The 27,744-nt window shown below is 49.5% G+C and overlaps 1 protein-coding gene across 8 annotated transcripts in view; it reads left to right on the plus strand.

Annotated features, from left to right (window-relative positions):
• The window catches only part of GPR161 (G protein-coupled receptor 161), a 57,213-nt gene extending 30,959 nt beyond the window's left edge, over positions 1 to 26,254 (plus strand). For 5 of the 8 annotated variants that reach the window (XM_073011816.1, XM_073011815.1, XM_007989620.3 and 2 more), the window contains 5 exons: positions 1,180 to 1,597; positions 8,577 to 9,301; positions 15,200 to 15,304; positions 18,138 to 18,257; positions 20,020 to 26,254. In XM_073011816.1, the coding sequence (XP_072867917.1) occupies positions 1,180 to 1,597; positions 8,577 to 9,301; positions 15,200 to 15,304; positions 18,138 to 18,257; positions 20,020 to 20,285 (1,634 nt within the window). In that variant the 3' untranslated portion in view covers positions 20,286 to 26,254. Of the gene's footprint in view, positions 1 to 1,179; positions 1,598 to 2,866; positions 2,921 to 2,976; positions 6,209 to 8,576; positions 9,302 to 15,199; positions 15,305 to 18,137; positions 18,258 to 20,019 lie in introns of those variants that run through there. The other 3 variants (XM_007989624.3, XM_073011817.1, XM_037985994.2) reach the window with 3 other exon arrangements.
• The last annotated feature ends 1,490 nt before the right edge of the window (positions 26,255 to 27,744 follow it).

The raw sequence follows: 27,744 nt of genomic DNA on the forward strand, positions 1-27,744 counted from the left end.
AGCTTACTATGAGGGAAACTTTCTCTCTGGCACTTATGACTGCTGGTGAGGGGAAGGACTGCCTTATTAACCCGCACTCTCCCTCTGGCCAAAGAGCGTTTGAAGCAGTGGATCCACCACAAGGGTTGTAAGGGTGGCCCCGCTGCTGTGTATAGGCAGTTTAGGCAGCAGAGTTTTTGTCTTGATCATGGAAAGCAATCTTTCCTTTCTTTTTGGTGTCTTCTATGTGCAGAGAATGAGAGCAGGTGGGGAAGTGATCTGTGGGATTTTTGGCTAACTGAAGTATATGAAGAGTTTTGGAGAAACATCAGTCTGTAGGATTTAATGTTAACATGTGTCAACCTGGGGCTTTAGCCAAGATCCCAAGCCAGTTTCCTGAGGGCAGGGACTGCACCTTATAGACAGTGATGTCTGTGGGCCAGGACCTCAAAGGTGCCTCTACTTCCCCATTTACAGTTAGTGCTTGCCCTCCCTCGCTGTGTCTGATGAGAACAGTAATGATGTCCCCATATAAACTGTACCTGATTAATCCGTGCTCAGGGAGCTCAGAACAATTCCCTTGAGAATCTTACTGTCAAACCGTAATGTGCGCCAAAACCGACTGGCACTGGGGCTAAAATGCAGGTTTGTTTCTGTGAGATGGAGATGCGGAGCCTGAGGTTCTGCCTCTCTAGTGAGCTCCCAGTGATGGTGATCCTGCTGGTTCAGAGCCCATCCTGAGTAGCCAGGGTCTAAACACAGCAGTCTGCAGAGTGTCTCCCATAGACCACTTGTAACAACCCCCTGCCCCCATTTAAAATGCAGATTCCTAGGTTGTGCCTGTGATCTCTGCGCCCAAACCTCTAGTGGTGGAGCTCAAGGATCAGCTTTCTAAACTGGCTCTTCAAACGATTCTTAAGCACATTAAAGGTTTTGAACCAATGGCCTTGGGAAAATGGATAGGATGGGTTAGACCAGAGGAAGAAATTGGTCAGGGGGATGTAAAGAGTTTCACACGTAGTTGGTTATAGAAAATGGCCCGCTTATGTGGCGCTTGTGTGGGGGAGTCCCGCTGAGAGTCTGCACTGGCTGGGTGACCTCAGACGTAGCACTTAACCCCTTTAAGCCTTTCTTCCCTAAGGTGGAGACGATGATTTGATGAATCTTTTCCTATCCCCTGGTCCTGCTTTATCTTTGCAGTCGTCCAGCATGCTGTGCCCACCCCATGCCGAGGTGCACTGACCATGAGCCTCAACTCCTCCCTCAGCTGCAGGAAGGAGCTGAGTAACCTCACTGAGGAGGAGGGCGGCGAAGGGGGCGTCATCGTCACCCAATTCATCGCCATCATTGTCATCACCATTTTTGTCTGCCTGGGAAACCTGGTCATCGTGGTCACCTTGTACAGGAAGTCCTACCTCCTCACCCTCAGCAACAAGTTCGTCTTCAGCCTGACCCTGTCCAACTTCCTGCTGTCCGTGTTGGTGCTGCCTTTTGTGGTGACAAGCTCCATCCGCAGGGAATGGATCTTTGGTGTAGTGTGGTGCAACTTCTCTGCCCTCCTCTACCTGCTGATCAGCTCAGCCAGCATGCTAACCCTCGGGGTCATTGCCATCGACCGGTAAGCATGCTTCACACTTAGAGAGTTGAGGAATTACTGATGGGCACTCATCTGGTGCCGTGTCCCGCTGACTGCTTTAGTTCCCTGGAGAGTGTCAGGGGCTCCTGCCGGGGGAGGATGACCAGGTGGAGTTCTGCCTCTGGAGCCGTCTCTTCAACCAAAGCACGTCTCGTTTTGTCTGTGGATGTTACATACAATTTTATATTTTAAAAAGAGGTTCCGTTGCCTAGAATAAAACATTGTAGAAACCTCTGATTCTTGGTTCGTAGGTGAAGAAGCCGAAGCCAAGGCAGGTTTCGGTTCTGAGCCGCATTGGGTCCAGGGCCTCTGACTCTGCTGCTCTTTCTCCCAATGTGACCGCTGCTCTGTCTTGCTTTGATGTTGACCAGTGCAGCCCAAACAGGGAACACCCTCACTCCCCACAGCCCAGGACTAGAAGGAGAGCAGGGGGAAGGAAGACAGCCAGAGAATACCGCAGTGACACTGGAGAGAGGCTGTGTGCGCATTTGGAAACTCCGTTGCTCCCGCCCGAACGTAGCTGATGCACACGGAGGTCAGGCGCGGCTGATGTGCCTAAGCAGCATCTCGCAGGTTCTTCAGGTTCCTGCATTATGCTGTCAGATTTAGTTGTACAAGTCTCGTAGGGTTTGGCAGCGAGTTTCCCACAAATTAGTGCATTTATGAGAATTTTGCTAATGGCCACTTCGTTCATCACAGGCACAGGTTGAACTTCATGAGGACAGGGAGGATAGATTCAAGGTCTGTGTGATTTGCCTGGAACTGGGGAGGAGAGTAAGTAGTGGGGTCAGGGAAAACACAGAGTGGGGTTAGCCAGGGATGTTGTCACTGGGAGACACAAGTCCCTGGGCTCTTTTGAGACCGTCAGTTTTTTAGCCAATGAGTGGTAGTGGAACTGTCCACTGGGAGCACAGACTGCACCTAGACCTGAGGCTGGAATCTGGCAGCTCTTTCTGGCTGCGCTGGGGAGGCAGAACCAATGAAGCCATTGGTCAAAACAAATCAGTTAGCTTCTCTTTCCCCCCCCCCCCCCCCCCCGAATAGTAAAAGTAATACAGAAAATATAATGAATGAAATTAGAAACACTTGTGATCTAACCATCAGAGCAATCACTGTTTATGTTTTTAGTATATTTGCTTCCAGTAATTTTTGGTTGTATACAGCAAATTTTTGAAATAGGCTTCTGGCACTATGGTTTTCTGACCTCCTTTTTTCATGTAGGTGATGGTGAGCATTTTCTCTTATTTGCAGATATCCTTGAAGAAGGTGATTTTTCATGGTTACAAGGTATTCCATCCTGTGGAGGTATATAAATTATTCTCACAGTCCCCTATTACTGGATTAGGTGGCTTCACATAGCTTGCTATTCTCTATAGCATTCTGAGGAGCATGTGTGTTTGTGGAATTGCTGTATTCTCAGTAACAGTAAACATGCTTTCAAGGTTCTCGATACATAAAAGGCAAATAATCCTTCAGAAAGTTGTACAAATTTGTACTTCAGCAGCTGTTTGTCAATATCCTATCAGGACTGATTATATAACTTTTTTTAAGTTTGGAAGTTTGTTGGCAGAGGGGAGGAATGGGATCTCATTGTTTTAACTTTCATTTATTTTTTGTATTTATTACGTTTTGAACATCCCTTTCTGGGCTCTGGGTCCCGTGGAACATGGAGTGAGGATAAACAGCTTAGTTGCAGAGATGGAGAGATGGTCTCTCAGTGCCCCTCTCAGAGCTGTCTCTACATGGATGCTCAGTAAACATGCCAGGCATCTGCAGGGATAGCTCTAGGAGACTGTAAGCTGCTTGCTTAAATCTGGGGTCTAGATGAATGAGAATGAAATTTTCTACCAGCAAGCATGACAAATCCTCAAATCATGCCAGCAAAGTACTTCATCTGAGAGAGGGTTTACCTCTTTCAGGGCCTTGGATGTCTACTCCAGGAAAGGCCTGTGCCCAGTCCTTGGGGTGGTGGGCTGCAGTCGTGAGCAGGACACAGGCCCTGCCCACCAGGGGTTTACAGTTCAGTGGCAGAGGCTGACTTGTGGGTGCCGATTTAACACAAAAGTAGAAATAACCACCGTCGACAGCTCCACCAGCCACTGCTGCTGATGGGCTGGGCAAGGAGAAGGTGGCATTTGAGCTAGGCTCCTAAACAGCGAGTAGGATAGCAGGTATGTAACAGGTGAAGAGGCCCCTTCTGACTGAAGGAGCAGCTTCTGTGTATTCACTTGGTAAGCAATTATTGAGCACCTATTATATGCCTAGCACAGTGGTTGGTGCTGGGAATACATAGCTGAATAAGATGAATAAACACGCTGAGGCCTAGCGTAGTGGCACATGCCTGTAATCCCAACACCTTGGGAGGCGAGGTGGGTGGATCACCCGAAGTCAGCAGTTCAAGACCAGCCTGGCCAACATGGTGAAACCCCGTCACTAAAATACAAAAATTAGCTGGGCATGGGGGCAGGTGCCTGTAATCCCAGCTACTTGGGAGACTGAGGCAGGAGAATCACTTGAACCTGGGAGGCGGGGGTTGTAGTGAGCCGAGATTGTGCCATTGCACTCCAGCCTGGGTGACAAGAGCAATACTCCATCTGAAAAAAAAAAGAAAAAGAAAAAGAGAAAGTAGAAGTGGAGAAGAACAAGGGCAGTGGGCGTGATTTTAACTATAAAATGTTACACGCTTGTCATATTCCTATGTACACTGTTTATCAACATTTAGCTCAGCTAACCCTCATGATAACCTTGTTAGCCCCGATTTTGCAGATGAGCAAAGTGAGGTTTTTGAGGCCTTAAGTAACTTGCCTAAGGTCACGGGGCTGGTAAGTAACTCTCCCAGTTTTGAGATGCCCAAACCTGGACGCTTTGTCATTATACAACACCGTCATCTCAGTCATTCCAGCAGCCAGCTAGCATAGCTCAGGGTTTCTCCACCTTAGCACTATTGACATTTCAAGCCAGATAATTCTCTGTGGTGAGGAGCTGTCCTGTGCCTTGTAGGATGTACAACAGCATCCTGGCCTCTACCCACCAAATGCTGGAACACCTCCCCAGTCGTGACAGCCCAAAATGTCTATAGACATTGCCACATATACCCAGGGGTTCCCAGCTGTGGACCTTAGCTAAAGTAACTGGCCAGACAGATGAACCCAAAGAGTCTATCTTGTAGCTCCATGAAAAGAGAGCAAAGACAGATATAAAAAGAATGACTGCCTGGAGCGAAATTCACAGTTTGTCAATGTCCTAAACCAGCCAAGTGGAAGTAGGGCCTGCTGGGGACACCATTTGACCTGCCAACGGTTCCACTGTGAACGTCTGTTACTTAGAAGAAGTCTGTAACGGTGGTCACCTCTATCATCGCTGCCAAGCCGCCGGAGTTCCGGGTCTGTGGAGAAGAGTTCTTATATTTTCATTCCACACCACAGAGGGTGAAACTCCAGGTCTGAAAATAGAATTTCAGTACATGAAAGTATCTAGAACAATGGGATGAGTAGGGCTAGCAAAAGTGACTAGTGCTTTTAGGAGACTGTTCCATGTAAGTTAGCATGTTACCCCTCCGTTATGTAAAGTTGGGTTAGATTCTGTTTCTGTTTTCACTGAAGACAACTTATTAAGAGCAGGGCTTGCTGTCAAAGTGGCTGGTCTTGTGGCAGGAGCCTGAAGCATCAGAAGCCCCTTCCCGCATTACAACTTTTCAGTTACCTGTGACGTCATGAAAGCCTCTTTGGGGTTCAAGGGTCGTGATTGGGCTCATGTCTAAAAATGAGTTGTCAGAGAAGAGATCGAGAGCCTCAGAAGACAGTTAAGAGAATAGAGGGCAAAGGAAAACCCCTCTCTTTTGGTCTGTGTTATTAGCCCACATAGGAGTTGGGAGTTGCTTTTGTTGTTTTCCCTTGAGTCTTCAACTAGGCTTAAATGAGGCTTCAGCTGCAGAAAACGACTTTGTAAATCTGTGATTGAGAACACATATGCCCATTTTTTTCTGAGGAGATGTAGGACTGTTCTTTTTTTGTTTTTTTTGAGACAGGTCTTGCTCTGTCACCCAGGCTGGAGTGCAGTGGGGCAATCATGGCTTATTGCAGCCTTGACCTCCTGGGCCCAAGTGATCCTCCTCCCACCTCAGTCTCCCAAGTAACTGAGTCTACAGGCACACACCACCATACCTGCCTAATTTTGTTTTTTATTTTTTGTAGAGATGGGGTCTCCCTATGTTGCCCAGTCTGGTCTCAAACTCCTGGCTTCAAGTAATCCTCCTATCTTGGACTCCCAAAGTGCTGAGATTACAAGATGTGAGCCATTGCGCCTGGATGGAATGTTCTGTATCTTGGTAGAGGTGTAGATGTGTGCATTTCAATGTACATATGTTTTATCTGCCTCCTCCCCCATCAAAAACATACTTAAAAACAAAACCCCTGGAGGACATGGCTGTACATGGGCAGGGCTGTGCCTGTGGGACTTTTCTGCCTGTAGGAGGCTGACCTTGACTGAGCCAACACCCAGCTTCACTGCCCCAGCTTCCTGATGGCACTCAGGATGCAGCTGGGAGAAATCAGTGTCGTCACACTGGAACCGCCTGTGCCTGAACCTCAGTCAGTGAGTGATATGGGTACCATTTGTTATAATAAAGGAGAAGTCTTGCCATAAAGTAATAATAACTGGGTGTTGAGAAGAGCCAGAAGGAAATCTGGCAGAGGACAGCACATGAATTGTAATCATTTTTATGGCCTCCAAACAGGGTTGGTGGAAGGAGGCCTATGGTGAACATTCACCAGGCCTGGCTCCCACAGCCGGCCGTACACTCCCGAGGTGACGGAGGGTGAAGTGTCTGCATGCTCTGTAAAGGGACAGAGAAAAGTAGAAATCTCTGCCTTGTTTCTTTTGAAAAGTGAAGGAAACCTTCCTAGACCCACTGCTCCCCTCCCCGCAGTCCCACCCTAGCAACCCCCTCACATTGCATTTGCCAGCATGATGTCAGGCCCAAGTCTCAGCAGGCCACCCACAACGGGAAGGAGACTACCGTGTGGCTTGCTCACCACCCCCCGCCAGGGCTCAGAAGGGCCAGTGTCCCGTGGGGGTCATCGCAGAAGCAGGAGCAGTGTAGGGCTTTTGTCCTCAAGGAGGATGGGGGAAAGGTCGATGGCCAGTCCCCCCATTGAAGGGTAGGCACCATCCAGGCCTTTTCCATGCTCTTCCTCATTCGTTCCTAGGAGCAGACCGGTGATGTGGGTGCCACAATTCCCGTTTTCTAGATGAGGGAACTGAAGCTCTGAAAGGTTCATCAGCTGGCTGAGGTCACACAGCTAGTAGACATCAGAGCCTCCATCTGAACTTGAATTTCCAGCTCCAAAGGCATGCTTTTTCCCTTGGGCTGCATGGCCTTTGCAAGATACAAGCCCAGATAGCAGTGAAAGACAGTAATCACCTTACCCAGCCACTGTGCAGTGATTCTGTAATCAACACCCTAATCATTGCGCAATCTTCTCCTCAGGCCCCACAGCTGGAAATGCTTTCTTTCCAGGCTAGATCCTGGCCTGGGCTCAAGGCTCAGCTCAGAGCAGCCCCAGGCTCACCCCTGCTTAGGAAGACCAAGGAGGCAGCACCTCCAGTTAGCACGTGGCAGTTCAGCTGCTGGGGCCCAAGGGTGACTCAGGGCGGTCCCTGTGGAGGAGCTGGCTTCCCAAGCGATGTGTGAGGCACGTAGCCACAGTCATTTCCCAACGTCCTGCCTGTGCCAGGCAGCATCAGTGTGGCCACCCGTCCCTTCCACATGTTGCCCTCATGGGAACATCCTATTTCCCTTGGATAAAATGTCTGGGTTGGGAGGGTGGTGGCTGACTTTCAGCCCTGTGGTCTAAGTCCTCCCACCCTTTCCAGTTAAAGGGCCAGTCCTTAGCTGGGCCTACATGCCCTGGCCACACCCGCCCGGCCTGCTTCTCTCCTCCTCTCTCCATCCTGCACTCTCTCTCCTGCCAGGCGGAACTCCCTGTAGCCTCCCCTCTGAGATGGTCCTCACTCACATCGCCATACCTCACCAGGCTAGCTTTCTGCCTGGGGTGGTCCTGGTCAGTGCCTCCAACGCTGTGAGACCTGGGTCTGGAGCATCACCTGCATCAGGAGCCTGCTGTGACCTGTGCTGGGCCGGAAGCCTGCCAGTTTGAATCGATAGCACTCCTGGCCCACCTCCTTCCTGGCAGCACTGAGTGATTTGGAACCGCCCCCTTGACTGTGGAACAAGAAGGCTTACACAGAATTGCTGGGCGTGTGCACTGGGGATTGTAGAGTCAGATTGCCTGGGTTTATGTCTTTCTCCCATGGGTCTGGGGTGCATTATTTAGCCTTTCCCTGCTTTAATTTCCTCATCTGTAAAATGAAGATAATGACATATCCACGCTCATGGTTGCTGTGAGGACTCAATGTGGCCCTTACCACTCCAGGCCCTGATATTTGGCTCAGGTGTCTGCCTCCCTCACATCTTCTCAACTGCATTTCCAGGACATAGCACAGTGCTTGGCACATTGCAAGCCTTTGGTAAATGTCCATTGATTGAATGAAGCCCATAGTCCTTCAGCATCATTCTGGTTCTGATGATCCCTCTGAAAATTGATCTGAATGGATTAATGTCAACAGCAGCAGAACTGATGTGGCCCAATGCATAATCCCTTAGGACTCCTGTAGGTATCTCAAGACTGGCCACACCCCAAATATGAGTGGGCTCTGGTGTGGTCACTTGGAAACAGGAAGGTTCGAGCTCTGTGTCTTGCCAGTGTTGAGCTCTTCTCTGGTAAAGAGCTCTGCAGAGCTGTGGAACATGATGTGGTCTTTGTAACTTGTCTGGGGAGACCTGGGGGAAGGTGCTGCTTTTAGAAACATCCAGGCCAGTCATGGGAGCCCCTGACGCAGGAAAGCAGCAGTTTTCTCTCTGCTGACTTCTCTCTCTTGCCTCCCTCCATCCCTTTTCTAGCTACTATGCTGTCCTGTACCCCATGGTGTACCCCATGAAAATCACAGGGAACCGGGCTGTGATGGCACTTGTCTACATCTGGCTTCATGCACTTATCGGCTGCCTGCCACCCCTGTTTGGTTGGTCGTCCGTGGAGTTTGACGAGTTCAAATGGATGTGTGTGGCTGCTTGGCACCGGGAGCCTGGCTACACGGCCTTCTGGCAGATCTGGTGTGCCCTATTCCCCTTTCTGGTCATGCTGGTGTGCTACGGCTTCATCTTCCGCGTGGCCAGGGTCAAGGCACGCAAGGTGCATTGTGGCACTGTCGTCATCGTGGAGGAGGATGCCCAGAGGACCGGGAGGAAGAACTCCAGCACCTCCACCTCCTCTTCAGGCAGCAGGAGGAACGCCTTTCAGGGTGTGGTCTACTCGGCCAACCAGTGCAAAGCCCTCATCACCATCCTGGTGGTCCTCGGTGCCTTCATGGTCACCTGGGGCCCCTACATGGTTGTCATCACCTCCGAGGCCCTCTGGGGGAAGAGCTCTGTCTCCCCAAACCTGGAGACTTGGGCCACATGGCTGTCCTTTGCCAGCGCTGTCTGCCACCCCCTGATCTATGGACTCTGGAACAAGACAGTTCGCAAAGAACTACTGGGCATGTGCTTTGGGGACCGGTATTATCGGGAACCGTTTGTGCAACGACAGAGGACTTCCAGGCTCTTCAGCATTTCCAACAGGATCACAGGTAACTTGGGCATTGTTAGGATAGTCCCTCCGAGGCAGATGAAATCTGTGGTTCTCTCAGCCACGCTGGCCTGTTTGTGGGTGAGTTCTCAGGCTGACTGGTGGTGAGGCTCAAAGCACAGATTTCCTTTGGAAGAAACATTCCAGAGGCTCTGCTGTGATTCCCAGGGAGCTTCCTGTCACTCAGCAGGTCACGGCTGTGCTGACCAGGCCAGCAGAGCTCCCTGGTGCCCTGGTATGCATCCCAAAAGAATTGGGCAGGGGACACCATGGGCTAGAAATCTGCTTTCTGAAACCCTAGCCATGGCCCTCTGGCCTCCAGGGTATGTATAGTTTCTTTTTCTTTTTCTTTTTTTTTTTTGAGACAGGATCTTGCTCTGTCGCCCAGGGTGGAGTGCAGTGGCACGATCTCCATTCACTGCAACCTCTGTCTCCTTGATTCAGGTGATTCTTGTGCCTCAGCCTCCCAAGTAGCTGGGATTATAGGCACGCACCACCACAGCCAACTACTTTTTATATTTTTAGTAGAGACGGGGTTGCACCTTATTGGCTAGGCTGTTCTCAAACTCCTGACCTCAAGTGATTCACCCACCTCAGCCTACCAAAGTGCTGGGATTACAAGCGTGAGCCACCACAGTAGGCCTGGGGTATATTTACTTCTTTACTAGAGGTAAAAGAATCAAAGCATTGGACCAGGCCACCTTCTCTTGGCACATCCACATCCTTTCCTTCAAAGTTTCCTCTTGTCAGCGCCCCCTCCCCACCTCAGCTGCTGTCTTCCTCCTCAACCATTCTCCTCATGCTCACAGATCAGTGATCTCCTCAGATGGTCCCAGACAATCCAGGGGGTGTCCATGCCAAACCTCAGCCCTCCACTGAAACATGGCCTTGTATGTGCGAGGCTGCTCCTTTCTCTGATGACTGATCCAGTGTGCACAGGTTTCCGGACACAATCCTACCATCTTTGATGGGACCTGGAGGAATTACTGTAGTTAGGAGTTACATTTTTTGTTAAAACTTTTTATTTTGAAATTATTTTAGATTTAGAGAAGACGTGGAAAAACACTACAGAGAATTCCCACACACCCAGCTTCCTCTCGTGTTACTGTCTTGAAAAACCATAGCACAGTGATCCGCTCTAAAACGTTAACATTGGGGCAGTGCTATTAACTACAGACTTGATTCAGATTTCACCTGTTTTTTCATTAATGTCCTTTGTTTGTCCAAAGATCCAGCTCGGGATCCCATATTGTTTTAGTCAATCTTTGACAATCCTTTATTCTTCCCTTGTCTTTTATGACATTGACAGCTTTGTAGAGTACTTACCAGGTATTTTGTAGAGTGCCCCTTAATTTGTGTTCATCTGATGCTTTCTCAAGATTAGAATGCGGTTATCCATTTTTGGCAAGAATGCCACAGGGGTGATGTGCCCTTCCTGTACATCACAGCAGAGGGCACATATGCCAATATGTCTTATTGCTAGTTGTGTTACCCTTGATCTCTTGGTTAAGGTGGTGCCTGTCAGCTTTCTCCCCAGCAAAGCTGCTGATTTTCCCATTGTAATTAGTAAATACAACGGAGGAGATACTTTGAGATGATGCAAATACCCTGTTTCGTCTTTGGCCCTCTCCCACTGACTCAGGACACATTTGTGGATCTTCCCTCTAGCATTTTTACTGTGTAGTTTTGAGGTCAAATAGCTGGATTTTTAGGGCCAAGTTGAAGGGAGACCATCACCTGGCCAAGCCACTGGGAGAGAGATTTGGAGGACATTCAGCTCGGACCACAGTCCTCATCTCTTGCCAGATGACTCTGGGCAACTCTTCAAACCATTCTAGTTAATTTCTCCTCTTCATGGAATAGAGAGGTCTGTCTTCCACTTTTCTTCTCAAGAGGGCGAAAGAAATAATAACTCTAATTATGCACACCCAGTAGCAATGATGACAGGAGATCCTTTCCATGTGGCGATGAGACACACTGGCATCACTGATTTATTTCACAGGCTGATGAAGTTTTATTTCCAAGGGATGAAGGAAGTCTGGGACTTTTAACCATAGGAAAAAAAATGTCTGTGTATCTCAGTATTTTAACCACTGAGATGCCCACCGCTGCCAGTTGCAAGCCCACATTTTCACATATGACCTGGGACCCAGCAGTCCATTCAATGTTGGGCTTCATCTCACTGATAATGTATTAGTTCAGGTTTTGTAAAATCACTTGTCTTCTAGGGAAAAAATAATAGATGTTTTCTGTATCAATGAAGTTAAAATGAGGAAGGAAAAAAAATGAGGACAGAAAATGGAACAGGAAAGGGTTCATAGAACAAAAAGAAACACCTGCTGTTGGGGCCAAGATTTGCCATGCAAGTCACTTGCAAGTGTCCTAGAAGAGCTGGTGAAGCTGTGAGCACAGGCGGAAAACACCAGCTGTGGTTGGTTTGGCACATCCCAGGCAGCTGGCAGCCTCATCTTCATTGAGGGAAAGCAGGCTTGTGGGATGCTTTTGGGCTGAAGAGCTTATGGGATGGGTTCCAAGTCATTGGCCTTTCCGCGGAATGGGAGCTGGGGCGGGGGTGGGGGATGGTGCCCCTTGTTCTTCCCCGAAGGTCCTGATCCCAGGAGGAGGCAGCAGCATCAGTAAGAGTGTGGGAACCAAAGCAGAATGTGGTGCCCCAGCCCAGCCACTCACCCTGCGCTGTCCATGGCTTTCTGACTGCAGGAGAGAGCCCTGGCCTCTGCCTTGTGTCCCTGGTCCCTCTGTCTGAGCCAGGGCTGACCACACCCTCTATGGGCAAGGCGTTGATATGCAGCAGATTCTGAAACCCTAATCACTTCCCCTGCCACTGGCTCACCTTAGTGTTAACTAGAGGCACGAAGGATGATCTGATGTGTCTCAAAGCCAGCAAGAAGCAGCTTGGAGGTTCTTTCCTGGTTCTGTTCCTCTCAGTTTGTATGGGCACTTGGAAAGGTTTAACCAAAGTAAATGGAATAAGCTCTCCTAAAAGTAGTGCATATGAGCAAAGGCAGAAACAGAATCCCACACATTTCTGGAGCTTCCTAGATGACCTGGATGTCAGGAGTCTCCTGGGCACTTGACAGTGTGTCCTTTCTATCTAACAGATTTCAGCCATAATCAGTGGTTCTGCTTCTCTCGTTCTGTTTGTCCCAAAGTGAGGAAGTACAAAATCTTAGGCTTTCCCTGGGTGCCACATGTCACTGGGCCACCAGATGCTTTCTGCTTGTGAGGTCTCCGTAGCCAATTCCCACGGGGAAGGTCACTTAGGAATTTAGATCTCTGGACTTCCTGGAGGTTGCCACGCAGCGCCACCATGTGGCGGACAGGTCAGCCCTGCATGGGCATTGCTAAATGCTGCCAGGTGGTCTTAGGATGCTAAAGCACAATTCAAAGCTGACTGTGGCTACTGGCAATGGGAGTCAAGAAGAGGCTTCAGAAGAAAGCGCAGGCAGCCCCTCCACCCGCCCTTCCACTGGCCAACCCAGAACCTTCACTCCAGCCAAGGCTGGAGAACCCGAGCACCACCCCTCTACCCAGCCAGGGAGGGTGGCCCAGGCAGTGTCAGGGGGCACCCCCTCCAAATGCCGCCCTTACGAGACCCTTGAAGCTCCTGGGCATAGAGCCTTCCCCGTTATCTCCTGCGAAGGACACTGACTCACGTTTGTCCAGGGGAAAGCTCCTTGCTCCAGGTTCTTCCTTGAGAAGGCCTAGCTCGAGGGCAGGGAGGGCGACCCCAGAGCCTTTGGATTCACTCCCTTGTCTTCCTAAGTTCCTTTGCTGTGTGTGGCATCAGGAGGTCTTCTAGTTACCTCAAAGTACCTGCAAATTTAAATCATGCCCCTGTTCTTTCAGCTTCTCAGAGCACTGTGACTTTTGCCCACCGCATGCCTCTGGAGAGCCACAAACCTGATTCACCCAGCCTGTGCCTTTGTGCTTTTTTCTTGAGGGGCTGGATTGGGCTTAGCCAGTAAATATATTGTTGCATGTGAACAATCTCGGGGTAATTGTCTCCACCCTCCACTGGTAAATGCTGCATAAACACAGAGGAGAGGGATGCCACCTGGCTGCCCCGTTTCCAGACCTTTTAGCTGAGCCACACTGGCCTGGCTCAGACCATTCCTCCCACTGGTGCAGACCAAGACATGTTCCTGGCCTTCACCGCAGCCTCAGAGATGGTGTCCAAAACCCGCTGCGGCTTCAGCCATCCCAGCTGGCAGGCGATGCCCCCACAGGCTCTGCTCCCTAAGCCAGGCCTCCTGCTGAACAGTCATGTTCCCAGGCCGAGACTTTGGGGGGATGGTCATGTGTGGGGAAGAGGATTGGAGCCTTTCTGGTTCCCGCTCCCTACAGCAACCCCCAGTCAAGGGGAAGGCCCCTTGCAAAAGCAGGATTCGCAAAAGCAGGATTCCCAAAAGCAGGGAGAGGGAAGTTCTGAGAGAAGCCTGCTGTGACCGCCCCTCCTGCCCACCCCATGTCCTCCTTGGCTCCAGGGAGGAAGGAGAAAGTGCATTCTATTGACTTGTAACCTCTGAAGAATTGGGGTAGAATGAAGGAATGGGGTCTCCTCCTATCTGTGAGTGTATCATAAAATGCAAGAGTGTCCTTTGCAACAGACCACAGAATCTGCCAGGCAGTGGATCTTCTTCATGAGATCTGAGGACTTTGACTTCTTGTGCTTTGTTTTTAATTTCTAAGAGCGTTTTGTTATCTCCATGTTCCTTTTCTCATAGCCTGCAGTTCTTTTTTTATTTTCCTAACATTCTGAGGATGACCCATTGTAATATTGTTTGGTTTCTTAAGCTCCCTGCATTGAATCTTCCGAGGTCCATTTTTCTTTTCTTTTTTCCCGTCTCTGTCTTTCACGCTAGTACCTTCTCTTAAATGTCTAGTGATCCTTAGGCACCCCTTCACCTCCAGTAACGAGGGCCTAGAAAACCACAGGGAAGCCCTGGGTGGTGGGGTTGCAGGCAGGCTTCCTGAGTGGGGGTTGGTCTGGCAGGGCCATTTCACAGGCACCTGACTCTCAGTGCCTGTGAGTCTTTTCTCTAGGCTTGGTGGATTTTCCCAGGGAAGAGTTCTCCAGTCTCCAGGCCAGGTTAAGTGGGACAAGGGGCCAGGGTCCCACTATTTAATACGTAAATTTCCACAATACCCTCAGTTTTCACTGTGTCACTTCTGGTGCAGCTGTGCCTGGGGCTCACTGTCCTCTTCTACCAACACTGGGCTCTGGCGCCCGAGGCCTAGCCTGGGGAAGAGCAGTAGAAGGGCCAGCTGCTTCTTGGGGAGACTTTCTCTCCTGGCCCCCTATGCCCCAACCCCGTTCCTGAGTTTTTGGAGCCTGGTGAAGCCTGCTTCTCCCAAACCTCCCCGTTGCCAACCTCAGTTCTCCATTCCAGGTCAGCTTATCACTCTCAGCCATCTGCTTTCCAGCTGACAAAACTTCTCTCCTTACTTTGGGGTGTAAGCCTCTTAAAAATCCCTCTTTGATAATTCAAGTAGGATTTCAGGAGGTAAGTGTGGGGTGGAACCCTCCATCTTTCACAGGAAGATCTTCTCACCTCACATTTTCCCTCCTGCCTGCCTTGGTGTTCTGTTTTGTCTGTTCTTTGATTTTTCTCCCTGGCCCTCTGTCATCACCTTGGTGGTGTTTGACATTGTCGGGAGAGTTTCCCCTTTGGGGGAACCCAGTGAGTGCTGCTGACACAGTGGGACAGAAAGAGGGGCGAGCTGGGAGGGAGCAGCTGAGCTCTCCTGTCGTTCAGGGAGTTGAGGGTGAGTTTTCAGGGGCGAACAGGAGGGCAGGAGATGGGTCTGTGGGGAAACGGAAGCTGGGCCTCTCCTTGCAGGGTGTGATTGTGTTGTCAATGCCAATTTTGTCTTTCAGACCTGGGCCTGTCCCCACACCTCACGGCGCTCATGGTAGGCGGACAGCCCCTGGGGCACAGCAGCAGCACGGGGGACACTGGCTTCAGCTGCTCCCAGGACTCAGGTAACCTGTGTGCTTTATAAGCCTCTCGCCTGTTGCGTTTTCCCCGTGTCGTTTCCCCAGTGCAGGCTCAAGAGCTGGCCGAGGGGCATTTCCCACAGTGGGTGCCGGGTGAGCATCGTAAGTGTGGGTTTCCAGTCGTGGCTTTGACTTTTCAGCTTTCCTGTGTCTCAGTTTCTTCCTCTACAAAATGGGGCTCTCAGTTCCTGTTCTCTCTGCCACACCGTGTTATTGGGGGGTTGAAAGTGAGTGAAAGCTTTTGCAAAGTTAAAATGAGAAATGACGATAATAAGCACTGGCCCAGAAGGGCCTTGGAGTCAGCCTGCCTGGTCTTCAGTCTCCAGTTGGCTTTTTAAGAGCTGTGTTATCTCAATCAAGTTGCATGATCTCCTCCCAAACCCTCAACTTTCCCCATCTGTGAAATCGGGGTACTCACCCCCGTCACAGGGCAGCTGTGAGAACGGAGAGAGACCTAATGAATGCGCAGCACTCATCTTGTTCTTGGCACAGAGGGAGCCCTCCAGCAAGGTCAGCTGGCCGTGTCGCCTCACTCCGTGTCCTTTGATAGGAAACTTAGTCTCCCTGTAGAAATGCATCTCCACCACAAGTCCTGCGGAGCCCTCCCTTTAGCCTCTGCCTAAAGGATCTTGCAAACCCAGGGCTGCTCCTTATCTGAGCGGTCGGCTTCCTGGCGTCAGAGCCATGGCGCCGGGGAGGTGGGGATGTGGGGAGCTGCAGATGCTGGAAGCACGTTGTTAGAGCCGCAGGAGGCCCTGGGCAGAGGTGCATGGGCAGAGGCAGGGAGTGCCTCTCTGTCAGTCACACCCATGGCTCCACATTGCTGAGGAAGAGCCAGGGCGTCTGGCCACACCTGCTGCCCATCCCCGGTCTGGCTGTTGGTGCACTGGCGCCTGGAGGGAGTGCTGCTGAAGCCGGGAGCACAAAGCCGCAAGCCTGGCCGTGGGTCTGCCGCTCCCAGCTTCTCCATCTCTCTGCCCTTGGGAGCCTTTGAAAAATCACCTCTGACTTGACCGGTGTTTCCTGTTCCCTGTGAGTGCTCCAGGGCTGCGCCTGAGCCTGTGTCATGGAACTCAGGAGTGAGCCTTGGGGTTGGCACCGGGACCAGTCCGTGACCTCTCTTAGTCATGGAGAATTTTCCTTGGAAAATTTCTTACCTGGCAACCCAGAGGGCCCCGCACCACACGGAGTCATATATGAAGCACTGATCACACCCTGCCCTCTAGGCCTGAGTCCCTCGTGTGAGTTAAGGAAAGTCTCTGTTACTCCCCAGACTGCTTCTCTGTTCTCAGACAGCTAAAGGAATCCAGAGGCACTGCCACATTCATTCATTCGGCAGATACTTGCCACGTTCCTGCCTTGGCCGGACCCTGTGCCAGGTGCTGGGGGCACGGTGGTGAACTGCCACTGCTGTGGAAGCTTCAGTTCATAAAATATTGAGCTGTAAAGTATATAAAGATTATAAAGTATACAATTCTCATTGAAGTGTATACTTTAAATGAGTCGGTTACATGGCATGTGAATTACATCGCTATACAACTGGCTTTGAAAGATGATGAATGTGTCGAGAGCTGTGAAAGGGGAAGCCCCAGTGGAGTGGGAGCCCGTGGGCTGCTATGGGTAGGGGAGTTAGAGAGGCTGCTCTGAGCATGCGATGTCGAAAGCTGAAGCATACGTGGCAGGTGCCCCAGTGCAAGGAGTGAGGGGACAGCATTGTAGGCAGAAGAAAGAGCATGGGCTTCAGGGCACACAGACCTGAAGTGAGTCTCAGCCCTGCCCTTTGTTGGCTGTGTCCTTATCAGGAATGACGGCCCTCAATTTAGCCCTTGCTGTGTGCAAGCACTGTGCTGGATGTTTACATGTCTTAACTCAAAATCCCCACAACTCCGTGAGGTAGACTGAATGATGACCCCAGGTTTACAGACATGGAAAGATACTGAGGCATTAAATAACCTGCCAGTGATTCTAAGTCTGTCCGACTGGAGCCTATGTGTTTAACCACCGTATTCTACCTCCCAGAGGACCGTTTCTTCTGTATGTCAGGTAATCACACCTCTGCGAGGTGCTCTGAAACAGCATCTAAAGAGCTCTAGGTTTCCCTTTCTTCCTTATTTTCTGAGCTTCCAGGCCTTGATGGGTTGAAAGCTAGAAGCTAAGAACGGGGCTGGATCTGACACTGGCCCTAGTGTGGGGCAAGAGCACTGTTGAGTGTCCCATCTCAGCCCTTCCTTCCCTCCCTTCCCTCTGTTCCATCTTCCTCCCTCTGCCCGCTCTGCCCACCTATCTCTAGGAGGACTTCCCTGACCTTCTATCTTTATTTCCCCGCTTTTTAGGGGTATATTTGTCAATTATTTTTTGATCCCCAAAGAACTCTACGTTTTGGAGCTTTAAGTGTTTATTTAGTACAACATATTTTAACTGTGGTGATAGAAATTGACTGTAAGAAGAATCACTCAGAATATCAAGTTCCTTTTAGTAGGACCCTCTCCTCCACTCGGCCCTTCTCCCCACTTCCCTTCCACGCTGGGCCGGCAGATGCCGTGCTTCTGGGGTCTGGCCATTGAGGCACACAACCCCTACTTCAGATAACTTGGCCGCATTTTCTGTGTGGCTGAAGCAGCTCCACCGGCTGTCTGCAAACTCGCTGAAATAGGATGACAGGCGGGTGTTTCTTGGGTGTGTGCTGCGGCACAGTCAGCTGCCCTTGATGATGGGTTTGGATGAACGGGAGAGGGGTGGAAGGGGTGTTGAGAGGGGAGAAGAGGCCAGGAAGACTTTGGATTGTAGTGATATATGTGCAGTCTGCCCGTTGTTTTAGGGACAGATATGATGCTGCTTGAGGACTACACGTCTGATGACAACCCTCCCTCTCACTGCACTTGCCCACCCAAGAGAAGGAGCTCAGTGACATTTGAGGATGAAGTGGAACAAATCAAAGGTTGGTTTCTGTGACTGATTGCTTCAAGAAAACATAGGGAAACAGAAAGGATCTTAGGACAATTCCTTGGCTCAGACTGGCTTCCGTCCCGGAATATGCCAGGGCTCCATCCCTTTGCCTACTCCCTGGTTACTCCCAGCCCTGCTGGTCTCACCTAAGTCCTTAGGCACCCAGCTTTCAGGGCAAGCAGCATCGAAGGCTGGGCAACCAATGGCTGTCAAACTCCACACACACACACCCCGCACATGTGTTCACACACACAGCCCAGATACTGGGTGAGGTATGGTTATAACTGAACCTGCTCTCCCTGGGCCTCAGTTTCCTCCTGTGGAAAATGAAATAATGGCCCAATGAGTGTGTCTGCTTTACTGGAGGCCGAAGCTGCCATCTTGCTTGTCCATCGCTCTTACAGCGGTGATAGCCCTTGGGTCCTGTGAGGAGAATGAGTTCTGCCACAGACCGATCCCTACATTTTTCCACTCCGTCTCTTCCCCACTCACCCCCAGCGCTGTTGTTTACTCTGGAACTTGAGTAAACAAGCTGATTAGGAGAGTGACAAGAGCCATCCAGATACCAACATGACTGGGCTATGGATTTGGTGGAGTCCAGGGGCTGTGCGATGTAAGGAGGCTCTTCAGAAATGTTGAATATGGAAATAAATATGGCCTCTGTCAGAGTTTTAGGTTCATAATTAATCACATCTCATCTCCACACCCCTCCCTGAGTTCAGAATGAATGGAGAAGTTGTCGCAGAGGTCGGAGGTGGAAAACAGATCATTCGCTTCACTGGCAAAGCAGATGATAGAACAGAGCTGGGCAAGCAGCCTCATGGGCTTTATAATACATTGTCCTTCTATAGGAAACAATGAATGAAGTGCTCCCAGCCCCCCAGCCCACGTAGGACCACACTTGCCCCATCACGCCTGTTTGGTGGGTGTGGCAGCTCCAAAGGCACCCTCCAGGCGGTGCAAGAGCAAGGCACTGCCAGGGGATCCTCCCCTCTATGAGTGAGCGGCAGGGCAGAGAGTAGCCGGAGGCCCCTCCAGTCTTCCCATCTTAGAGAGTGGGGTACAGGTTGCCTACTTTCCAGAAAATGTAAGGAGAGGATAAATTGTTCCCCTGAAATGTCCAGAGAAAATAGGCAATGAGTTAATAGTAACAGGGCACAGGGTGTGAAATTGAAGGGCTCCCCCCTCTCTCACTTCTGTTCATTTTAGTTTAGGGCTCCTAATCCTGGGAGGGGGCTTGAACCTGTAATGTCATGTCCAACCTTGAGGTTCTGCGTGGGGAATCTCTGAGCAAATATGGAGAGGAGAGAGTGACATTAAGGTTTGTGGAAGTTTATGGACATAGATATTACACTGCTTCAGGGAGCTCAAAGACCAGAATACTCTTTCAAAGATGTAAAAATGTTGGTTAGCATTAGTAGAAAGTATCAAGTCTTTTCTATGGGCCAGACATAGGCCAAACATCTTAGAAAGAATTATCTCCTTTAGTTATCACAGCAACTTTTTGCAGTAAGAAGTGTCTTATTATCTTCTCTTTACAGATGGGGAAACTGAGGCTAGTTACTTTTTCTAAGATTTCCCAGATAGGAAGTCAGGGAGTCAAAGCTTTTGGCCTAGGAATCGAACTTTGAAACCCACGCCCTTAACTGCGGTTTGTCTCCCTCCCTGGGGTGGTGGAGCAGCAGCAGCTTGTCCCCAAGGTCGTCCCCAGGCCTGGCTCCTCAGCTGACTTTCTTTTCTGCCTTCTCCCTCAGAAGCTGCCAAGAACTCGATTCTTCATGTGAAAGCTGAAGTACACAAGTCCTTGGACAGTTACGCAGCAAGCTTGGCCAAAGCCATTGAGGCTGAAGCCAAAATCAACTTATTTGGGGAGGAGGCTTTGCCAGGGGTCTTGCTCACGGCACGGACTGTCCCGGGAGCAGGCTTTGGGGGCCGCCGAGGCAGCAGAACTCTTGCGAGCCAGAGGCTGCAGTTGCAGAGCATCGAAGAAGGGGATGTTTTAGCTGCCGAGCAGAGATGAGGGCCTCAGGGTGCCCTGGGGCTGTAGCCAGAGAGGCCTGCCCGGGGAGGAGTTCCCATCACCGCCTGTGTCACGGCCTTGGGAGCATGTCACAGTGTACAGCTGGCCACACACAGGGAAGGAACAGCATCTGGTGTGCAGCCACCAGGACAAGGACTGAAAATAATGTCTACAGCCCACGGCTTCTGCGTTTCCAGAGACCACATGTGAGCTTCTTTTAGGTCCCAGTGATGGGACCAGAAGCATCTAAAGCCAAAAAAAAAAAAACCATATAGAGATGTGGCTGTGGCTTTTTGGGAGGTGGGCATGGGAGGACCAGAGACGAAGGGCTTGGAAGGAGACCCCCACATGCATCAGTTCCTCTTCTTCACACTGTGCTGGGAGTCCAGCCGTGCACTGTGCCAGAGGCCTCAGGAGGACAACCCTCCCCAGTGTACTGTGGAGGATGACACAGCACTTCTTCCTAATGACATGTGACCATCTTGGTGCTTCTACATGGTTGATGCGGGCAGTGTGGGACCCTCAGTTCTAGGACTGGTCCGCAGAGAGAGCACCCAGGAGTAGGGCGCTTCAGAGCAGTCCTCAGTGGCGTCACCTGCTGGTGCTAATAGGAACAGCCACAGGCCTCTTGAGGACCGGCCCACCCTGCCCACTTCCCTACTGACAAGTTCTGTGGTATTTCAAAAGGGAGAAACCACTATAAAAGACAAGAGGAAGGGCAGATAGTAGGTGTTCCATTTCCAGAATTTAAAAAAAAAAATCAATTTAAGATGTACCACTGTTTTACCAGGACTGAATGGGACTGTAGTGCCAAGCACAGCCAGGAAATAGAGAAACTGTTATTATTGAAGGGAATTTGTTCACATGGGAAAGCCTCATTAAATAGATTCTATGTGTGATGTTTGAGTGACCAGTGAAAATAGCTGGCCTCGGCTCTGCATGGCACATTCCCAAGAGCAACAGTTACTATTATTACAAGCTTGGCATAAAATAAGATAGAAGCAGCCCTGGGCCCAGAGGCAGCAACCTGGGTTATTGGCCCAGCTCTGTCTTTGTATGCACATGTCATTTGGGACATCCTGTCACCTCTGTAGGTCCTCTGTAAAGTGGGAAAACGGAGTGGAGTTGGATTGAATGATCTCCAAGATCATTTCCAGCTCTGATCTTTGGTGTTCTCGGGGTTTGTAAAGCAGAGATAGGTAAAACCCAAAAGCAGACCCAGGGACCGACCTTCGTATAACTTTGGAGTGTGGTTGCTCATGTACATGTGAAGTGCAGCCAGATCAAGGTTCTGTGGCCTTGTCTGCGCTGTCCATCAGAGCACAATCTGGATAGAATGCCAGCCACCAAGATGCATGAGGGGCAGGGTCACCATCTCAGAAGGGGAAGTCCAAGAATGTGATTGGGATGGTTAGACTTCTCTTCTCCTCCCTTTGAGTTGGAACAGCAGTTGAAGTTTGGTCCTGGAGTAATCGCTGTGATGACTTGGGAAGCCATTGGATCTCCTCTTGCGTCTGCCCCTGAGCCTGCATGACTAAATAAGTTCAGGACTTCTCTGCTTTGGTTGGCAGAAGGTAGATTCCAAGGAGATCTTGCTGGTTGCTAAGAGGCAGCTATTCTAGAAACTGAATTACCCTTGTGGTGTTTTCTTTGGGGCCTAGCTAGCTCCTGGTGAGGTAGTGTTTTTGTGTTGTGTGGCAGAAACCAATGGTTAGCTGGTCCCCTGGTCTGCAGTTTGTAAAAGACCTTTAATGAGGACTGGAGTCTTGCTACCTGTGGTGATTGAACTCAACAACTATTCTGGGTCACTGGATGCCAGGCACTGGCCTAGCTCTTGGATGGGAGTGGGCAGGAGCAGAGGGCAGGTTCACCTGTGCAGGTCAGATACTCCGCTTCCATCACTGGACGGCATTCCTACATCTGCGTGTGGTTCACGTTTTCTATATATATTCCCTGTATATATTTTTTCTAGCACTTGTCTGCTTTCTGAAGGGACCATATTCCTGATCAACTAGTGTGCACAGAGGTGGAACAGGACAGAGAGACCTTTATCTCTAGGATGGGTGGCTGGTTAGGTACAGGCGTTCTTGAGTGCAGCGGCTTGGCTTTGAAACCTGAGGGTTGGAGAATGCTCCTGACTGTACTAGACTGGGCTCTAGGAAAAGAATCCTGAAACTGCCTCCCACTCCCCCACTGACCCCACACTAGCTGAGATATTATGGAATTTAAATCTAGAAATACTGCATTTCACAAAATGATTCACTGTTTCCCTTTTTTTACTGAAGTCCAATTCATTTAGTCATCTACCAGACACTGCACATCCACTGTGTGCAAAGCCCCAGGCTAGGCTCTGTAGGCAATACCACTGCAGTGTGCACTCTGACTTAGGGAGCAGGACCTGAGGGATACCGATTCTAATAACTAGCAAAGTCAAGTCGTGGTTATACAAAGAAGTGTGGCTTCGGAGGGAGGTGGGTACTTCCAACTACGGAGTCAGGGATGGCTCCAGGAGGTAGGTGACAGTTTGAGCTAAGTCTGGAAGGATGTTTGGCAGCTAGAACCATATTTTTCGTATTCAGGAATTCAAATTTGCCTTTATTCAGCTAGACAGAGAGAGAGAGAGAGAGAAGGGGCGGGTGGGGGAGAAGGAAAAGAGAATTTTCACACATTCTGAAGTTCCCAAGAGGCATTTTTGAGGATATCTGCCACTAGTGCAGAAAGTGGAAACCCCCAGTGCCCCCACTAAACCCAGGTCCATTGGCTGTAAACTGCCATGCAATGGCAGTTCCGGATGGGACCACATGGACAGTGGCACATGGGACATTTGGCTACTTGGTAGCTTAAACACCTCAGTCCTGTGTCTTCTGGTTTTGACAAGACCACATTTAGGACTGCTGCCCATCTCTGTCTCTCTCATTGAGATTTCCGCCTTACTGGGTCCCTGTGCTATGCCACAGATACCAGGTTTGGGGTTGTTTTGACCCGGAAGGCATTGGGAGTCCCACATTACAGAGCACACGCACAGCTCAACACAGCCATTCCCCGGTCAGAGGCACCAAGACTGAAGTTCAGGCCCTTAGACACTAGGTGGCAGCGGTGTGGCTGTGCAGAGCTAAGGATGAACCTGAGAGCTTGTTTGCCTCTGGCTCAGCACTCTTGTTTTGAATTCCTTTGCCCTCATGATGTAGTCCACAGCCTTGGACCAGGTGACCAAGGACCACCTGGCTAGCCTGCTTATGTGCATGACCCCATCCAGGTTCACAGGTATTGCCACTGAGTGATCTTAGGTAGATCACTGGTCCTGGAGAAGCAGAGTTGAGGAGTGTAAGACAAGGGCCATCTAGTGCCAATGTTCCTTGATTCTTATTTGAGGAGCTACTGTGTGGTCTTTCTGTAAACAACTGAACCACCAGTGAGACTAAATATTTGCAATAGATAGGCTAAGGAATTGGGGTTTGAGACAGGAGAGGGAGGAAAAGTACTTTGATACAATGACAGATTGTTAGTCTGTTCAGGTTGACCTGTATGAGTATTTTCCATCCCGACAATATGCCTCTTAGATACTTGCAGATTAGACATGTCTCTGGATGGACCACAAGATACATTCACGACATGTGTCCAGCCTTGAGCCCTGGCTGTGTGCTGTCTGGAAGGAACTGTGAGGATGGTGTGGCTATCCAGAGGAGGCAGCGAGCTGGCATGTGAATGCCTACTGTGGGCCTGACCCGCTTGACATTTGAGGGCCTATGATGTGTTTGGTGCTGTGTTAGGTACTTCCAAATGCTTTATCTCATTTCACTCCAGTGCAGATGTGATATAGTGAGGATGGTGAAGAGTAGGTCTGGTTAGGTCATGAGCTCAGATCCTGTACTTCCACTTACTACCTGGGTGTTTTCAAGCAAGTCACTTGGTATTTCTACTTATGAGTTTCCTCATCTGTGAAGGGAAGTTTTGTCATCTATGTGGAGACACAGAATTGAAGGAGGCCTCCGTCGCAGAGTGACTGTCTGGATTCTATGAGGAAATACTTGGAAAGCATCAGCACAATGCTTGGGGTGCAGCTGAAGCGGAGCCACTGGTGTTTCTTCACAGTGTCTCTGTGGGGAGGGTGTGTTATTCTTGTTTTATCGGGATCTCTATAACAAAGTGAGAATCTTGAAAATATAACTGCTATCCTAGATGGGAGGTGTTAAAGGTTGTTACCTTGGGAATTGTCATATTTGTTGCACAGCAAGGAAGGACTTTCGGGAAAGCAGGGACGTGGTGAGGAACAGAAGTCAGTAGAGAGCGGGGAGGAAAGCCTAAGTAGCTTCTGGAACTTGAGAGGTCTAAGGGAGCCAAAATGAGATTTTCTATTAAAAATGTCTATCCTTGGCTGGGCACGGTGGCTCAAGCCTGTAATCCCAGCACTTTGGGTGGCCAAGACGGGCAGATCACCAGAGGTCGGGAGTTCAAGACCAACCTGACCAATATGGAAAAACCCCATCTCTACTAAAAATACAAAATTAGCTGCACGTGATGGTGGGCACCTGTAATCCCAGCTACTCAGGAGCCTGAGACAGGAGAATCACTTGAACCCAGGCGGTGGAGGTTGCAGTGAGCCGAGATCGCGCCATTGCACTCCAGCCTGGGAAACAAGAGCAAAACTCCACCTAAAAAAAAAAAAGAAAGAAAGAAAAAGTCTATCCTCTATGCTACTGGCCTGTTTGTACAAAGATAAAATCATTCTGATTTGTCCTTATGACTATCAAAGATGATCAAACCCCCAGGGCCTGGTGTAAACTTCCATATCATAGCACAAATACAGCTTGACCTTCCTCACAGTCCAGAAAGGACATTCTCCCTGAGAAATGCCCTTGGTTGCTGAGGACAGCTCTGTCCTGTAGTGACAAAGAGACTGCCTGGCTGTGGCTCTTGGGTTCACAGAATCCCTAATCCTCCAAGCCCCTAAGAGGCAGGGCGGGGATGCTACCCACAATATATGCAGAACCCCAGAGGGAGCCCGTGGGAGACAGAGGAGATTACCGTTTTCACTGTAGGCAAAGGAGAATGGCTGTGATCAGCCATATATGCCTACAAGAAGGAGCAGAGCCATACTGTCCTTGTGGGTTGGGAGAGGGGACACAGAATCCAGGGACATTGTCTGAGGTCTCTAAGTTAAGCCAGAGTCAGAGCCTTGGCCAAGGGGCTGAGAAAAGCAAGGAGCCAGTCTTACAGGTCAAGGAGATGAGGGATAATTAAGAGTCATCAATATCATAGAACAGGCCAGCAGAGCTTTATTAGGTAGGTAGAACTGTTATAAACCAAGGATGTTGGGAGATATTTTAATATCTGCTGGCCAGACCTAAAAACACTGAAGGCCCAAGGAAAGTGACTGGACTCACTGGAAAGTATTTGGATTCCAAAGTATTTCCAATACCTCGAAGATTCTTTTGAAAATATCAAAGCACAAACTCAAATCTGCACAAGATTACAAAAGCACAATTTTGGTCAGTGTTATTTTTAGAATGCAATACACAAAGCTGTGTTCATTTCTCTCAGCAAGCATTTTCCTGGGCAGTATTAATAGCTTAGGAATCAAATGCCACTTTTGTTTTTCCTTTTTTCATTAGTTTGAAATACCACAAATCCCAAGTGAGTCAGTCCTCCCAGAGGAAAAGACAGTCCTAGGGAGGACCACAGGCCGGGGCAGACAAGGTCACACCGAGAGCAGCGGAAGGAACCTGCATGCTTAAGGGACAGAGGACTGTGTTGTGTTCTGATAACAGACCCCTGGATGCAGAAGTAGTTAAAAACCAACCTTCGAAAAACAAAAATCCCAGGCTAATCCTGAAATATATTTAACTTGAAGTCTTTGGATAATTTTTTTAAGGTTAAAAAATGTTTAGGATTATTATAAATCAACATTTATAAGCAAGCAACAGTGTATTTGAAATTTTTGTTTACCTGATTAAATGTTTTTGGTATGTGTACAGCTGTGGAAATGGTGAATTTGTACTTGGTCTGTTGACTTTGTTGGGTGCCTCTGCCTTTCTCCCATTTTCTGCAGCCATATCCCTGTTGCCAACCTCCCTTCCCATGGGCTAAAATAAGGGACACTGAGCAGAAAGGGGTGGATTGCTTCAGAATTGATGGGGGAGTGTCCATACCTGAGTCACCTGCAAATACTCATCCATGCATTTTTCATAAATTCCTCCAAGGTAATTAAATTCAGATAACTGTTTAAATGACCTACTTCTCACCATGCCCAAGAAACACTCTTAACCCAAAGTTTTTATAGGAGCTATGCCCTGTCTATCCATCTACAGATAAATTCTCTATCCTATAATCAAAGTCAGAGGGCAAGAGGCAGATTATCTTTACCATTGAGACTCAGAACCACCTCAGGGCACGAAACCCACCTTTTTCTGACCCCCTTACCTGCTACCACTGAAATCATCTTCCGAGTGGATGGTGGCCCTAGGGTCCAGTTTGCTGGGCTTTCTGGGGTCCTCTGACACACACCCAATCTTGGAAGCGGCTGGCACTTGTGAATTCTGCCTCTGTAAAATGTTCTCTCTTTGCTGCCTCCTGATGGCTTGTCTGGCTTGCCCTGCTTCTAAGCAATATACACCATCAAAACTGCAAAATCACTGTGGGTGGGGGACCCAGTTCATTTAACAAATACTTTTATTTATTTATTTATTTATTTATTTTTGAGACGGAGCCTCGCTGTGTCGCCCAGGCTGGAGTGCAATGGCGTAATCTCGGCTCACTGCATTCTCTGCCTCCCAGGTTCAAGCTATTCTCCTGCCTCAGTCTCCTGAGTAGCTGGTATTACAGGCACAAGCCACCACGCCCAGCTAATTTTTGTGCTTTCAGTAGAGGTGGGGTTTCACCATGTTGGTCAGCTAGTCTCGAACTCCTGACCTCGTGATCCACCCACCTCGGCCTCCCAAAGTGCTGGGATTACAGGCGTGAGCCACCATGCCTGGCCAACAAATACTTAAAAAAAATTTTTTAGAGCAGTTTTAGATTCACAGCAAAACTGAGCAGAAAGTAGAGTTTTCATAGCCCGTCTCCCCCATCAACATCCTGCACCAGAGCAGATTAATACCATTTTGATTTTCTTCTGTTGTTTTTCCTGACAGTTACTCCTTCACCCCACTAGTCCTCCAGTATCCTCTGTCCTGTCAATTTCCCAACACGCCGCTATAGCACATCCCTTACTGTCTTATTACAGTGGAAGAAATAACATACTGTGTGCTTACAGTCTTTTCAGTTATCCTGTATAACAACCCGTCAATCTTATGGCTTCATCTTGCCCTAACATAGCCCCTGTGACATAGGTAGGGCAAATATGACCACCCCCTCCCCTTTAGAGAGGGAACAAACCCAGAGAAGTCAGGTGGCTTGAGCAAGGTACATAACTGAAAACTAGAAACTAAGACCCTTGCACTTTATGGAAGTCATGAAGTGA

Source organism: Chlorocebus sabaeus, chromosome 25 (assembly GCF_047675955.1).
Source record: "Chlorocebus sabaeus isolate Y175 chromosome 25, mChlSab1.0.hap1, whole genome shotgun sequence".
NCBI classification, from domain to species: domain Eukaryota; kingdom Metazoa; phylum Chordata; class Mammalia; order Primates; family Cercopithecidae; genus Chlorocebus; species Chlorocebus sabaeus.